This window comes from Akebia trifoliata, unplaced genomic scaffold (genome assembly GCF_017979445.1).
Source record: "Akebia trifoliata isolate Shusen 1 unplaced genomic scaffold, ASM1797944v1 Contig01325, whole genome shotgun sequence".
In the NCBI taxonomy this organism is placed as follows: Eukaryota; Viridiplantae; Streptophyta; class Magnoliopsida; order Ranunculales; family Lardizabalaceae; genus Akebia; species Akebia trifoliata.
Window position 1 is genome coordinate 59,988 of NW_028237670.1, and position 13,846 is coordinate 73,833.

The 13,846-nt window shown below is 37.4% G+C and overlaps 1 protein-coding gene across 1 annotated transcript; it reads right to left on the reverse strand.

The window, feature by feature from the left end:
• Positions 1–913: 913 nt before the first annotated feature.
• On the reverse strand, positions 914–12,547 carry LOC147380533 (uncharacterized). Its single transcript, XM_086431584.1, has 5 exons — positions 12,477–12,547; positions 12,071–12,301; positions 11,802–11,992; positions 11,238–11,573; positions 914–1,047 (listed from the first exon to the last, which is right to left on the reverse strand). Exons 1-5 carry the CDS (start codon positions 12,545–12,547, stop codon positions 914–916), a joined length of 963 nt encoding a protein of 320 aa, XP_086287710.1.
• Between the last annotated feature and the right edge of the window lie 1,299 nt (positions 12,548–13,846).

The window sequence follows — 13,846 nt, forward strand, 5'->3', positions numbered from 1 at the left end:
ATGTGCCACCTTATGCCTCGAGATCTGACATGGGGCTTTGTGTTAGCGTTTGGCGGGGCGCCACAAATCCCCTTTAGACCAAAGATAATATTAAATTTTTTCTAAATGCTCATAATTGTACTTGACCAACTTAGAAATAAGATTATCGTAGAATTAATTTTATGTTGTTAGCTTAATATTTCATCTGACCAATAATTGTGTATCTTTTGGCTATAGAAGAGTCGTGTTATGGGAGTAAACTATTGACAGTCCAGGAATTACTAAATTTATCATCATAAAATAAATTCTATAATTAAATTAATTTTAAGAAAGTCAAGTTCAAACCTTGAAAATCCTGATGTTTTTAATATGGAAGAATATTCAATTAATGATATAGAAAATAATTTATCTAATTGGAATATTCCAAAATTACCAATTTCACAAATTTATTAAAAAAAAAACTTTCTTTCAAAATCAGATTTTACAATTAAAGTTTGTGAACAAACAATTCCTCTAAGTTCGAGACAACAAACAATTGAACTATTCTCCCAATAACCTATATTAAAACACATAAAAAAAATAATACAAGTTTTTACATATAAGATTAATACAAGCAGGAATTAAATCATTAACAAAAATAAGACTAAAGACTTCTATTCTATTATGCCTTAGAGATAAATGATGTGGGGGACATTCTTAAATATGGACACATGGCATGAAATTAAGCTCGACAACATAGATCAGAAGCTCAGATGGCTTGATATGTAGGCCCAGTTGGTTAAACTCTTTGGGTGCGTGGATGTATAGCTCGGACCTGAGTCACCGATCGAATAAGTGGCACGGATAATGACAGTGTAAGTCGGAAAGACGGATCTGACAGATGTGCCACCGATTGACAGTTCTAACAACCCACATCATGTCAAATCAGTTCTGACTATTCCAGAGGTGACAGGGCAGTTGCAACAACCCCTGCAGCTGACTTGTCAGGGAGTGGGTTAACTGCCCCTAGTAAGCTAACTGCCCTTGGACATTTCAAAGGGTGGCATAGAAAACGATCAAGTTCAATGCCTATAAAAGGAAGAGGATTATGGGTAAAAGAGGTTCGAATTCTTCTTCTCTCGAAACTAAATTACACTGATCAATTTGTCTAACTTGATCGTCGGAGTGGGCTGATTTGCAGGTCCGCCTGAGCTAGGAGAAAGGAAAAGTGTAGAGCAAATTCTGGCATCTACAAATGACATCAAATATTTTCAGACCCGCTCTTAGGAATAGTGGAATCAAGTCTGTGCGAAGGGCTTGTCTATTTTGATAGTTTTCAAAACTTCATAGTTTCGTTATCAGATCCTAGAATAATGAAAGTTTTAAGTTTAAACATTCAAACCTTATGTTATAATATAATTCCAGGATCACAACCATTAGACTTAATTTTTAGATTAATTTATAAGACTATGCAAACAACAATTAATCCAACAGCTTTACAAAAACACCTACCACAATGTGAAACATTGCTATTACAAAGTAATTTTCATAGGTCAAATAAACTTGTCCCAAAGATAATTAAGTGGGAAAACATTATTTTATTTGATAGTTGGAAACTTGAAAGGGAAACTCCCCAACAAAAAATAGAAAATCAAGAAATTGAATCAATCATCTACTACCCAGAAGGAAATGTTGAATTAACATTTTTTTCTATAAGAAAATTAGTTATTATTACATATGATAATTCATCTGTCTTTTCCATTCCAATTTCAATTCCAAAGACACAACTGAACAAACTAGTCAAGATGTTAGATTACAAACCCAATTTGTTTATAGTTTTTCAGATTGAATCAGAATTAGAAAAAATGTGTCCAAAGTTTATTGCCCAAACAATTTTTGTTAAACCCAATCAATTTATTACTTCCATTCCCACAAAGAATCAACAATTTAATCGAGATGAATTGTTCGAGACAACTCGGTTTCCTCCATGAATGAGATGAGATGAAATAACGAGTTTTGAAACCATGATTGCATCACATTGGAAATCCATCTCGTCCATGAAGGTGAATGAGATGACTCGGGTGAGTTGTTTCAGTCTCAAATGATATTTAAAAGGGAAATTCTAAAGGCACTCCACTAATTGACAAGCAATCCAAATAATTTAAAAATGGCGGATTTAATATTAGATTAGAGCACCTCACGAAAAACATCAATGTTGACATTTAGAAATCAACATTTATAAAAAATGTCATCATTTTTATGTGGACTAAGAAACCAAAAGTTTTGTTTAGTGTCGACACTTATAGTTGTCGACATTTTTTATACATGTCTGACATTTTTAGAAAAAAATTGGGTTATTTTCATCCTCTAGTTTGCCCTTATCGCAAATCTAATGATATGGGGGTGCCCTTTGTAAACGGATGGCCCTAATGAGTAATTGGGGTGCCATTATAATTTTTCAATTCAAAGCCGAGTCGTGCTGGAGTGAATCATATCGCACTTCGATATGGTTACTTCAGCACTATTCCTTAAAAACCACGTCATAACTCATAAACCCTAAACCCTAAACCCGTCTTCTTATACTTCTAAAACAACTCCGTAGGAAACAAAAAAAAGAGAACTTTTATTTAAATTTTTGCAGAAAATTTGGGGATTCGATTGAAAAATCAAAGACGAGGAAAAAAAATCGAAGGACTGAGTGATGGCTAACACTAATCTTCCTTCTCCCGATTACAAGACTCTGCAAGATCTCATCAAACCTCACATTGATTCTTTCGATCACTTCGTCGATGCTGGACTCGAAACCATGCTTTCGCAGATCAAACCAATTGTAGTTTTCGAACCCTACACCAAAACCAAGCTTCAAAATATCCTTTCATGTCTTTTTTTTCTTTTATTCTCCCCAAATCTCTCAATCTCTTTATTTTTGTGTTTAATTTGATGTTTTTTTTCCATAACTATTTTATACTTTCGTTTGGTGAGCATGAGCTCTACCCTCCACAAAAGGAACGCGGGGTTAACTCGTTCCGTGAAGCTTTATATCCTCACGAGGTAGTTTTAATTATTTTTGATTCATTTGTATTATATTTCTGTATGTTTCTTTAATTTATGTTCTGAGTTTGATTCAAAACAGTGGCGGCAAGCATTTCTTTTTTAATTTATATAATTTTTTGGCCCAAATTTGCTAATTATCTCTCTCTGTATTACTTTATGTTCTGGGTTTATTTGAAAACAGTGTGGGCAATCAAAAAATAGTTTTTGGCTTAATTTATAAAAAAAATATTTTTTTGTTTAAAATTTCAAATTATATCTGATGTGTAGTAATTTATCTTCTTCTTTTAATTGGAAACTGTGTAGGCAAGCAAAGATATATATATATATATATATATATATATATATATATATATATATATATATATATATATATATATTTTGTGCTTAAATTTGCTAAATTATGTCTCTCTTTCCGTTAATTTATGTTATGGGTTTAATTGAAAACAGTGTAGGGAAGCAAAAATTAACTATGCGGGGAGGTTTTCAGTGGAAGTTTGTTTCCAATACAATGATGGCCCTGTTGTAAGAGAAAAAATGAATTTCGGGCATCTTCCTATAATGTTAAAGGTTGGTGCTTTTCAACCCTTTGATTGTAATAATAATTGTTGGTTTCCCAACTTATTCTTTATTACAATGAGTAAAGACCTTTTTTTTTCTGTATAAATTGAATCGATGAAACAATAAGTATTTAATAGTGTTGTAGATTTTCCGTCTTTTTTACTTCTGAAAGGAATAACTTTGGTTTTAAGTGATACAATTGGTGGATCCTAATTGGGCTAGGACATGAAATTTGTGGGTCATACCCTACATTTATCATTTAATATTCTAATTTTGTCTGAACTATGAAGAAATGATACATATGAAGAAGAAGGAAAACAAAAATAATGTGAATATTTAGAATAAGATAGACGGAAGTGGGAATGATCCAGTGGGATACAATGACATTATGTATCATGGCATTTTTTTTATGGATGCAGTTTATATTATAAAAAAGGGGAAGATAGCTATTTGTCCGAGTATAGAGTTGCAATTTCGGTAGGGTTACTTAAGTGGTTTGATTTTCTTGTGATTGCAATGTTTGGAGAAAAGTCTTTAATTTTTATTTAAATTTATCCAAAGCACCTAGATTTCAAGGTGGGTACTAGGTGATAGGGTTAGTTTGTCGGATTATCAATGGTGTCGTCATGGTCTTGAGATGGTTCATTTTGGTGATCCTTCCATGTGGCATTGCACATGCATGCATGTTTATTTTATTTTGGATCGATCATGCGGGATTCAATCTTGGTAGGGTTACTCAAGTGGTTCAATTTTCTTTTGGATACAGTATTTTGGAGAAGCATCTTTAACATGTACTTAAATTTATCCAAAACCCTACATTTCAAGGTGTTACCAGGAGTTAGGATTTGTTTCTTGGATGATCAATAGTGTCATCATGGAGCTGAGATGGTTCATTTTAGCGATTCTTCTACGTGGCATTGCATATGCATGCAAGATTATTTTATTTGGTATTGATCATGTGGGATTTTGACATCCTATGGGAATTTCCCCCGATCTAGAATGTCTGTTTTGACAAGACTTAGATTGTTTGATCACTTGATTAGCTATAAAAGGCTAATTATTGCGTCTGTGCGTTTAAATAAATTAAACTCAACTATTGTGTCCCCCCCCTTTGCCTCAATCCTTATCCCCCCCCAATAAAGACCGTATCTCGAACCAAACTATTAAGCCTTTTCTATCTTCTAACCCTTTCGAAGAATACCCTTAACTTTATTGCCGCTTCTTTTCTTTTCCAATAATATCCTTTCAACTTTATTGTCTTTCTTCTTTTCTCCCCTTACCCTAAATAGGAGGCTTGTGCAAGCACAAACAAACTCTAGCAATGCATAACTTTATTTCTCTTGTAGAGATGAAGTGCCTCAACTTAAAACTCACATGGGAGTATTGTCGAATGAAGACTGTGAAGTGGAAGCCACGCCAATTCAAGAGTCGGTTACAGTCGTGCCCGTTAAATGGGCACATGGAAGGGGGCCATCGACTTGCTTGTAGTGCCCCTAGGTGGTTTATAGTCGTCATAGGCATGTATTTCTTACATCAAGCCAAAGCTGTCCCATGTCATTTGCTAATAAATTGGGCATGTTTGAGGAATACCCATGTGTGATGTCAGTATCCATGGTGAAGGATGAGGGCAAAACCATCACAAACTTATAGGTAGTGACAAAGCCAGGGAAAAGGGGGGCAAGCATTGACTCTCATGCGAGTTGAGTTTGATGATTGAGGGTTTAGCCAAACTCCACCTCTCAAGCTCCCCAAATCATCACTACCTCGAAGACTCACTTGCTACCTAGTTGCCATGTCACTAAATTCTTCAACTTATTGAAAAGTCCAGTTAGATCATGACTTCTTCCTTCACCTACTTCTTCTAAAGAAACGGATTTTACGAATTTTGTGATTGGTCTTGACCTTTGCGATTAAATTATGATCTTTGTGATTAAATTATGATCTTTGCGATTAAATTGGGAAGAACAAAAGATCACCTTGATGCCCTAGTAAGAGGATATAACCTTGATGATACATAAGATAATGCTGATACAAAATGAGGATAACAATGATTTTGACCATTCCAATATAAACCATGAATATGTTGTAAATCCGTGGTTATAGATTGTAGATGTATGAATGATATTAATATGGGGTTTAATGATTTATTATTGTTGCTTAGTATGGGGTTTGATGATAGAATATGATAACACCAACTATTAGGAATAATTAGACAAACCTAACCTAACTCGATTTTTTTGATTATTGAATTTTCCTTTGCCAACTTATTCCTGAACGCCAACTTGGTTGTGTCTGGTTGAGCACCAATCACGCTAACCAATACACACTTTTCACATGGTTGTGGCATGTTATTAAGAGACCTAGTTTGCTATTATTTTTTTATAGGTAAAAATGAGATTTTATTAAAACAAAAGGGAGGCCGAGGTGACCAACCCAAAGAAATACAAAAACAGAAAAAAAAAACCCACAACAAACTACAGAGGCTCTAAATCATAAACCAAATCCCACCTAACAATAAAGTCCTTAAAGAAAATATCCTTAAACTCCTTGTACAATTTACCCCACAAGAAAAGAAGACCAAAAACGGATAAAATTAATTCTTGGTTGGAGATTTTATTAAGACTCCAACAGACCACAAAAGGTAGGATGCTCCAAAGAATATGCTTCGATCTCTTGAAAGTACATGATCTTCTAATATTTTGTAAGAGAGTGTGGAAGTTGCATGATCCATGCTTGAAAGAGTCGAAGTGTAGGTGTAGATGAGTGAACAAGGGCAAACGGCTAACCTCACTCAAAATACTAAAACAATCTTAGAGCACCTAGACCAATACATTACCTTACGTGATAAGTCTAGCCATGACGAGAAGCATCTCCAGCCCATCAAGTGATTGACACTAGGGACAACAAGCCAAGACAAGCTAGAACTGCCACAACCTTTTCATTTATCAATAAGAAGGGTGTTGAAGTGAATGCGATGAAGACTGTTGCATGTTAAATTGGAGAGGGGGGGGGGGGGGGGGGGATGTCAAAGATATATACACTGTGTCCAGGTATGTTTTGTCTAGGGAGTCTACCTGATTTGAGCACGCCTTGGGGAAATTTATACATATGTGGTCATGTAACCAAGGTTCATTATACATATGTTTCCTTGTACATGTGTCAGTATAAATGACCTTATTTATTGGGATTTTGTTCTTGGCTTGAGCCTCCATAAAGTCTTGTATGATTGGGCTCAAGGTTGATGTTCCTTTCTAGAGGTAGGGGAAAGACTTAGCAACCTCTTTGAGGGAAGCGAGTTGATTGAAGCCAAGTGCCAAGACGGAGCCCTGGGCATTTCCCCCATTTACATGCCTTTGTGTGTTGTTTTGCACTTTTGCACATATTTGGTGGGTATTTTCCCACAAGCATAATCACTAAATTATGCGACTTATAGAAAAAATCTGGATTAAATTGTGACTTTACCTTCATCGATGTAGTCACAAACTTCACAATTAAATCATGAACTTTGTGATTAAGATTAAATTGGGAAACATGAAAGATGACCTTGATACCAGTAAGAGAAGATGACCTTAATGAAGATGACGATGACCATTTTATCGAGGAAGGCTTAGATAATGAAGATAGAAATGAGAATGACATTGATTGGTTGATGAATACTAACTTTGACTTGTGATTGTAATCTTTTCTATATTTTAAACAATCTAAACCTTGAATGTGTTGTTGACCTGTGGTTATTTGTTCTGTATGCATGGATATATTAATATGAGGTTTGGTTATTTATTTTTTTAGCTTAACATAGGATTTAACGACTTAATGTGAGACACCACCAAGTAGGAACGATTATACAGTCCTAACCCTGGCTCAAAATTTCCCCTTTTTATTCAAATTTCTGAAATTCCCCCTCACTGACTTATTCTTGAACCCCAACTTGGTGACTATGCATACAAGTGCCACACAATTGCCGTTTCAATGAGGATGACCATACACTCAAGCAGCTAGTTAGAGTTCTAAAATTAAAACTCACGTTTCGAGACTCACCCTTTGCACTTCCTTATCTAGACTTGATTGCCAAGTTTTCCTTTCAAGCACAAGGGGACCTCTATCTCTTCTGGTCTCCATGCCACATGTGGAGGTCTTCGATTAATATTGTAGAGTATCATACTTATTCCCAGCCCCTCTTTGTAGATATTGCTCTATGCTTGTCAAACTTCAATAGGGAATGTAAATGACATTTTATCTTATTTATAATGTTTTTCTGAAAATTGTTGGTTGGTGTTCCTTTTTTTAAGGTTTGACCTTTATGTACAACATCAAATTATAAATAATTGCTAGCAAATAGCTGTTTGCTTAGCCATTCCCCATTAATTTAGTTAAGATCCATAAAATAGATCAGTTTTTCGTTTATCATGGACTGATCAAAATCAGCATTACTGGGATGTACGTTTTGCTTTGAAGGAAAACCAACATGAGTTGTGCTTGATGTTGCTTCAATTGATTATATTTTGAGTGTATACTTGGTATATTTTGGAACAACGTATCTCTTTTATTAGTCTATACTATTTATTATGTGGTTGTCTTGTTTTTTAAATAGTCGAAGGTTTGCCACTTGAGAGGTGCTGATCCCCAAAAACTAATCTTTCACAAAGAAGAGGCGTCAGAAATGGGTGGGTAAGTATAATTCTCTTCATAGACAATGCTTTCAATTTTAATTTGTTTACGATTCTGATTATCAGTATTGGAGTTCCAATCAGTCTTATATTCTAGAACCAATGATACAATTTAAATAATATAGAAGTATTTTTTATCACAACGTATAATATAAAACATTGCAATCATACTTCATCTATTTAAAGTTGTAGAACTTTGTACTGGCATTGGGTTCTTTTCCATGTTAATATTTTGGGCATAGGTTCACCAAAAAGGTATCATGAAAGGTGCTGCCATTGGGTTGTAAATTTGTGTTTTAAATTTGCATTATAACATGGTATGTCTCTTCTATTATTATTTGGGTCATGTTCGGCAACCTAAGTTTTACCCTATGTTTTGCCATACGTGTTTTGTCCTACATATGTTAGAAGTATTGGAATTGGCTGATTTTTGGTGAGGATGATCTCTATGGTGAGGAGATCATCCTCGCCAAAAACCAGCCCATTCCAAAACTTTTAACTGCATCAAAAGTGGTTTACAAAAAATGGACGGTCAACGATTATTCTACTCGTAAACATGGGGCTAGAGGTTTCGGAATGGGCTGATTTTTGGTGAGGATGATCTCCTCACCAAAAATCAGCCCATTCCAACCTCACCAAAAATCAGCCCATTCCAAAACTCCTAACCCATGTAAGACAAAATATGTAGGGCAAAATGTAGGGCACTGAACATTTCCATTATTATTTAGTCAGTACTTACAAAATGTAGGCAAGTTTCACTTCTGGCCAGTAAAAAACTTTAATCTTTTTCTTGGAAGTTATTGGAAGCATATGGATTATTTATTTATTTTTGCAAAGTTCAAAATATGGAATCATGATGGGTATTATTACTACAATATAGAAAACACACGCTAATTTTTGAAATGACAAAACAAGCATTATAATGTGCAAACTTATCATAATACACCAAACAACTATGTGAGCAAAAAAATATCTTGCTTTGAAAATTATTTTTTCAGGTTTTTCAAAATATCCTTTTTCTATTACTTTAATGTAACATGAATTCTTATAAAATAAAATGATCATAATGGTAAAATAGAATAGTATAGCAATTAGCAAAGAAGTATATAGAAGAAGTGTTGAAAAACCTGAAATTATCCAACCCAAATCAAGCAATTCAGTCGGATCGGGTCGGATCCGGATTAAGTGGAATGAAAATGATTTAGTTATGGTTTATCTAATAAGATACACGTTGAATTCATATCGAATTTGAATATGGATATTTTGAGATTCTACTTGTGATGCAAGACGGGAAGAAAAAAAATACAAAGTTCTGCAATAAGGATTAATAGGTTTAATGGAAGAAAGAGTTTAGGGTTGGGGTTTAAATTCTAAAATGGCTAAAACTAAAATAGAAGGGCAACATAGGTTTTGGAGAAATTATGGCTGGGTTTAGAGGGATTTGAGGTAGGGTTTGGAAGATCAAAGAGATGGTTTGGCTTGCACAAAGGGTGCTGTATTTTCCATTGCAGAAGGGTAGTGATACTAAGAGAAATAGAATAATAAAGAAAAGAGGAGGAGATGAGCTGGAGAAAAGGATGATGGATTGACCTTGACTTCACACATAGGATTTCAATGGCTTCACACCATTAGAGGACTCTCATAAGAGAAAATCCGTAACTTGTTTTCTTCTATATTCATTCATTCATTTGAAAATAACAAATTATATGTATAGTTCCTACTGCAACTAAGAGTCATACAATAGCCTGACTACTAAAATAGAAAAAAAGCTGAAAAAATCATGTGCAGGATTCTAAATAAAAGTCGTAATTTAATTGGAAATTAAAACATAGCCCCTATTTAAATGAGCCATCTAATAAAGAGTTACAAAAAATTAAAATACAACTTCAAAATAGATACTACTATAGACTCCTAATCAATATGAGCTCCTAACAAATATGGTCCATGGGCCTGATGTCCCCATTGACCTGGGTCAATCCATTTTAAGCGCTACCTATGCCCTTAGTGGTCCTAAGTTGACTAAGTCCTAACCTTATCCAAACGGGCTTTGGTTGAATAAAAGTGATAAAATGTAAAATTAAACATTTTTAATGGTAAAAAATATTCTTTCCAAAGATTGTTTTTTTTTTTTGTATGTAAAGACTATACAAATAAAATATATTTATTTTATTCAAGTTTTGGTGAGGCATGTGCCTGGCACCTTGACTGTGATGCAGTCAAGGTGTTTGACTTGGTACGCCTCACTTATACTGCGCAGGCTCACATTTATTAAGGCACCTTCTGCCTGCATGCCTTGAGGCGTGCCTGAGTGTCACGGCCCTATTCTTTCGAAGCGGGGACGTGCGGCGCAAGGGGGTCAAATCCACTTGCAAGCCTGTAAAATGATCGTACACCACACACACGTAGCTAGCAAACAAGTAAACGAGGCAACATGAGGCAAAGCCCGAAGGCAACTTTGTTGATATAATATTCAATTACACGGTGTAACGCGTTACAAAAGCAATAGATGTGTTACAAGCAAATGATGATCCTATGACACGCGGGACTTCCACGCAGCTGGGCTTCAAGGCTTCAACAACGTGGGTGTAGGCCGGGGATTGGGATAGCACTGACACCCTTCCTACAAAGTGTATGCTAAGTCTTTACTAGATTTCCAGAAGGGAACATCAAAAGTAGAGGCCGGTCATACTCCCTTATTACTAAAATGCCACTAAGCTAACAAGGATGCCCTGGCACGGGGCTGACACGTACCCTAAGCTAACAGATATGCCCTGGTACGGGGGCTGACATGGCTTCATAACGAGCCTTACATAGTATTACATAGGGGCTCCCGGGTGACTCCGGGGCGAGCTACACCTAAACTCTAGGTGTCAGAGTACATGGCCGTTACAGTCTCCCCCACCTATTCTGCAGACGTCCTCGTCGCATTGTCCCTGACAAACTCTTCAATCTTCTGCTTGAATGGTTGTAGGTTCTCTGCTCTTTCCCAGGTGGCTTCACATTCTGGCAAGTTCTTCCAAGTGACAAAGTACTCCATGTGCTGTTGCTTGCTTGAACTGCTGCTGACTTGACGCTCGGCGAGAACTTGATCGACAACACGTTCCGGCTGGATTGTTGAACGAGAAGGTGAACGTGTTGGAATGCTGCGTGCTGGATCTGCATGGAATGGCTTGAGATAGTTGGCATGGAAGACAGGGTGGATGTTGCGTAACCAGTGCGGTAACTTCAGCTTGTAGGAGACCTTGCCGACTCGAGAGAGGATGAGCATTGGACCTTCATAACGCTGTAGTAGTCCCCTGTGTGCTCGCTGTACTCGGTTGAACCTTCTCAACTGATCTGTCTTCAGTAGAACTAAGTCACCAACTTTGAAACGATCTGGTCGACGATGTTCATCAGCCCATTTCTTCATCCGCTTAGATGCTTTTTCAAGGTAAGATCTGGCAATTTCATTGTTGTCCTGCCAAAACTTAGCAAACTTGTACGCCCTTGGACACTGTCCCTGATATCCTGAAATAATAGTATGAGGAGTTAAAGGTTGTTGGCCAGTAATAAGTTCAAAAGGACTCTTGTTGGAGGAAGAGCTCTTCTGAAGGTTGAAACAGAACTGTGCGACATCAAGTAGATTCGCCCAATCCTTTTGGTTGGCAGTGACAAAATGCCTAAGATATTCCTCCAACATGGCATTAAATATTTCAGTCTGCCCATCTGTTTGTGGATGTCCACTGGTCGAAAAGTCAAGCTGAGACCCAAGTAATCTGAACAATTCGGTCCAGAATCTCCCTGTAAATCTTGAATCTCTGTCGCTGACAATGTTCTTGGGCACACCCCAATACTTGATGACATGCTTGAGGAACAAGTGCACTGTTTCTTCTGCTGAGCAATATGTCGAGGTCGGTATAAATGTAGCATATTTGGAGAAACGGTCCACAACCACAAGGATGGATCCATACTCTGCAACCTTCGGCAAACCTGTGACAAAGTCCATAGAAACACTTTCCCAAGGCCTTTGGGGGACTGGAAGCGGTTCCAGCAGCCCGATAGGTTTGTCGCGCTCGATCTTGTTGCTGGCAAATGAGGCAGGTCCTCACATAGTCTAACACATCATCACGGATGTTCGGCCAGTAGTATCCTCGCTCCAAGAGAGCTAATGTGCGGCGTCAGCCCGGATGGCCAGCCCATGGAGTGTCGTGACACTCCCTCATCAGTTCTCGTCTTAGCCCGTCCGCACGTGGAACAAACATGCGGCTGTTAGTGGTATATAACAACCCATCACGAATCCAGAAACGGCGTGCTTTCCCCTTCTGCACCATATCCAATATGACTTTTGCTTGGGGATCACTGTTCAAACCATCATGAATTCTCTGCTGTAAAGTGTTGGTGACTTGAGAAACTTGTCACTGAAGTGCTGCTAGCTCTGCTTTGCGATTCAATGCATCGACCACGCTATTGTTCTTTCCGGGCTTGTAATCCAAGGCCAAGTCAAACTCTGCGAGGAATTCTTGCCAACAAGCCTGTTTTGGTGTCAACTTCTTCTGAGTCAGGAAATGGCTCACAGCCACATTATCGGTCTTCACATGAACTTGTGATCCCAACAAATAATGTCTCCAAACTCTCAAACAGTGGACGACGGCTAACAACTCTTTCTCCTGTGCGGTATAACGTTTCTCAGCATCATTGAGCTTCCGATTTTCATAAGCAAACGGATGCCCATCCTATAACAAACTCCTCCAATAGCAAAGTCAGATGCATCTGTCTGAACTTCAAACGGCTTGGTGATGTCGGGTAGAGCTAAGACTGGGTCTTGCATAACAGCAAGCTTGAGGTCTTCAAACGCCTCATGACACTTGTCCGACCAGGACCAAGTGTGATCTTTCTTAACAGGTCTGTGAGAGGTGCGGCCCTTTTTGAATAACCTTGGACAAAACGTCGATAATAGTTCACAAGACCGAGGAATGACCTAAGTCTCTGTGACAGTAGAAGGGGTTTTCCATTCATCAATAGCTCATACTTTCTCCATGTCCATCCGGATCTGTCCATTACCCACAACGTGGCCAAGAAACATAATCTGCTCTTGAGCGAATGAACACTTCTCTAGCTTGACATACAACTGATTGTCGCGAAGCACTTGGAATACCTTGCGTAAATGTTGAACGTGCTCTTCAAGGGTAGAACTATATACTACGATATCATCAAGATATACCACAACAAACTTGTCGAGGTACGGTCTGAAGAGGTCGTTCATCAAGGTGCAGAATGTTGCAGGTGCGTTCGTAAGGCCGAAGGGCATGACTAAGAACTCATAAGCACCATACCTGGTAGAACAGGTAGTTTTCGGCTCATCTCCATCTGCAACCCGTACTTGATAGTACCCTGATCTCAAATCCAACTTGGAAAAATACTTGGCTGCCCCAAGTTGATCAAACAAATCGACAATCAGTGGAATCGGATACTTATTCTTGACAGTAACCTTGTTCAGCGTTCGGTAGTCTACACAAAGTCGCAATGACCCATCATGCTTCTTCTGGAATAAAACAAGCGCCCCATAAGGTGCCTTCGAAGGTCTGATAAATCCAAACTCCAGAAGTCCATCAAGTTACTTGCGTAGCTCA